The 1,690-nt window shown below is 47.9% G+C and overlaps 1 protein-coding gene across 1 annotated transcript; it reads right to left on the reverse strand.

Moving 5' to 3' along the window:
- Window positions 1-1,079: 1,079 nt before the first annotated feature.
- Window positions 1,080-1,667, reverse strand: LOC120513549 (olfactory receptor 14J1-like). The gene has a single exon (XM_039733089.1). The coding sequence runs from the start codon at window positions 1,665-1,667 to the stop codon at window positions 1,080-1,082; it is 588 nt and encodes a 195-aa protein (XP_039589023.1).
- Window positions 1,668-1,690: the final 23 nt, after the last annotated feature.

Genomic DNA, 1,690 nt, shown 5'->3' on the forward strand with positions numbered 1-1,690 from the left:
ACTCTTTTCCTCAGTCCCTCTGGTGGCTGAGAAAAATGGTGAAAGGAATAGGAGAGCTCACATGATCAACAAGTGGCTCAAGGGTTGGTGTCATCAACAGAATTTTGGATTCTTTGATCATGGGGCAACTTCTACAGTACCTGGCCTGCTGGAACCAGATGGGCTCCATCTCTCTGTTAAGGGCAGAAGAATTTTAGCTTGTGAACTGGCAGAACTTGTTGAGAGGGCTTTAAACTAGGTCTGAAAGGGGAAGGGGATGCAGTTGGGCTGTCTGGAAGCAGGCCTGAGGGTGGTAAGCCTGAGTTAGGGGTGAGGTAACAAACAGGAAGAGCTGGAGGCCATGGTCCAACAGCAGAGCTGTGGTGTAATTGCCATCAGGGAAATGTGGTGGGATGTCTCACATGGCTGGAGCACTGCATGAGATAGCCAGAAACTCTTCAGAAGAGACAGGAAAGGGAGCAGAGGTGAAGGGGTGGCCCTTTATATTAGGGAGGGCTTTGATGCTATGGATGTTGAAAGTAATGATGAAGTTGAATACCTCTGGGTGAGAATTAGGGGGAAGGCCAACAAGGCTGACATCCTACTGGGAATCTGTTATCGTCCACCCAGCCAGGAAGAAGTCATGGACAACTCATTCTATAAGCTACTAGATACTATTTCAGGCTCATCGGCCCTTGTTCTTGTAGGTGACTTCAACCTCCCAGACATCTGCTGGGAACTCAATACAGCTGAAAAGAGACTGTCCAGGAAATTTTTAGAATGTGTGGAGGACAACTTTTTGTTTCAGCTGGTGGGTAAATCCACCAGGGAATGGACTATGTTAGATCAGTTGTTTGCAAATTTCTGGGATTGGGTTTTGTTTTTTTTTAAAGCCACCAGGAGCGCAACCCCTCACTGACACAGTCTGTGCCCACTGGGAATGTAGAGAGAAACTAAATTTATTATGGCATAAGGAATGATGATCCTTTGGGCAATATATTATAAAAGTAAAACACAGAAAAAGTACCTCTAAAATGAAACTAACAAGAAGTATCAAAAATGTGTTTTATTAAAGGGATTTGTAGAAGTTGGCTAGCAGTTTAATGTTCCTGAAAGCATCGTGTCATCAGTCTCCTCACTGCAGCCTTCAGCTCCTGGTTCCTCAGGCTGTAGATGAGGGGGTTCAGGGCTGGAGGCACCACTGAGTACAGAACTGACAGGGCCAGATCCAGGGATGGGGAGGACATGGAGGGGGGCTTCAGGTAGGCAAATGCTACAGTGCTGACAAACATGGAAATAACAGCCAGGTGAGGGAGGCAGGTGGAAAAGGCTTTGTGCCGTCCCTGCTCAGAGGGGATCCTCAGCACAGCCCTGAAGATCTGCACATAGGAGAAAACAATGAACACAAAACAGCCAAATACCAAACAGCCACTAACAGCAAGAAGCCCCATTTCCCTGAGGTAGGATTTGGAGCAGGAGAGCTTGAGGATGTGTGGGATTTCACAGAAGAACTGACCCAGGGCATTGCCATGGCACAGGGGCAGGGAAAATGTGTTGGCCGTATTCATGAGAGCATTGAGAAAGGCACTGGCCCAGGCAGCTGCTGCCATGTGGGCAAAAGTTCTGCTGCCCAGGAGGGTCCCGTAGTGCAGGGGTTTGCAGATGGACACGTAGCGGTCATAGCACATGATGGTCAGGAGATAAAATTCTG

The sequence above is a fragment of the Passer montanus genome, unplaced genomic scaffold (assembly GCF_014805655.1).
Source record: "Passer montanus isolate IOZ18808 unplaced genomic scaffold, ASM1480565v1 scaffold826, whole genome shotgun sequence".
In the NCBI taxonomy this organism is placed as follows: domain Eukaryota; kingdom Metazoa; phylum Chordata; class Aves; order Passeriformes; family Passeridae; genus Passer; species Passer montanus.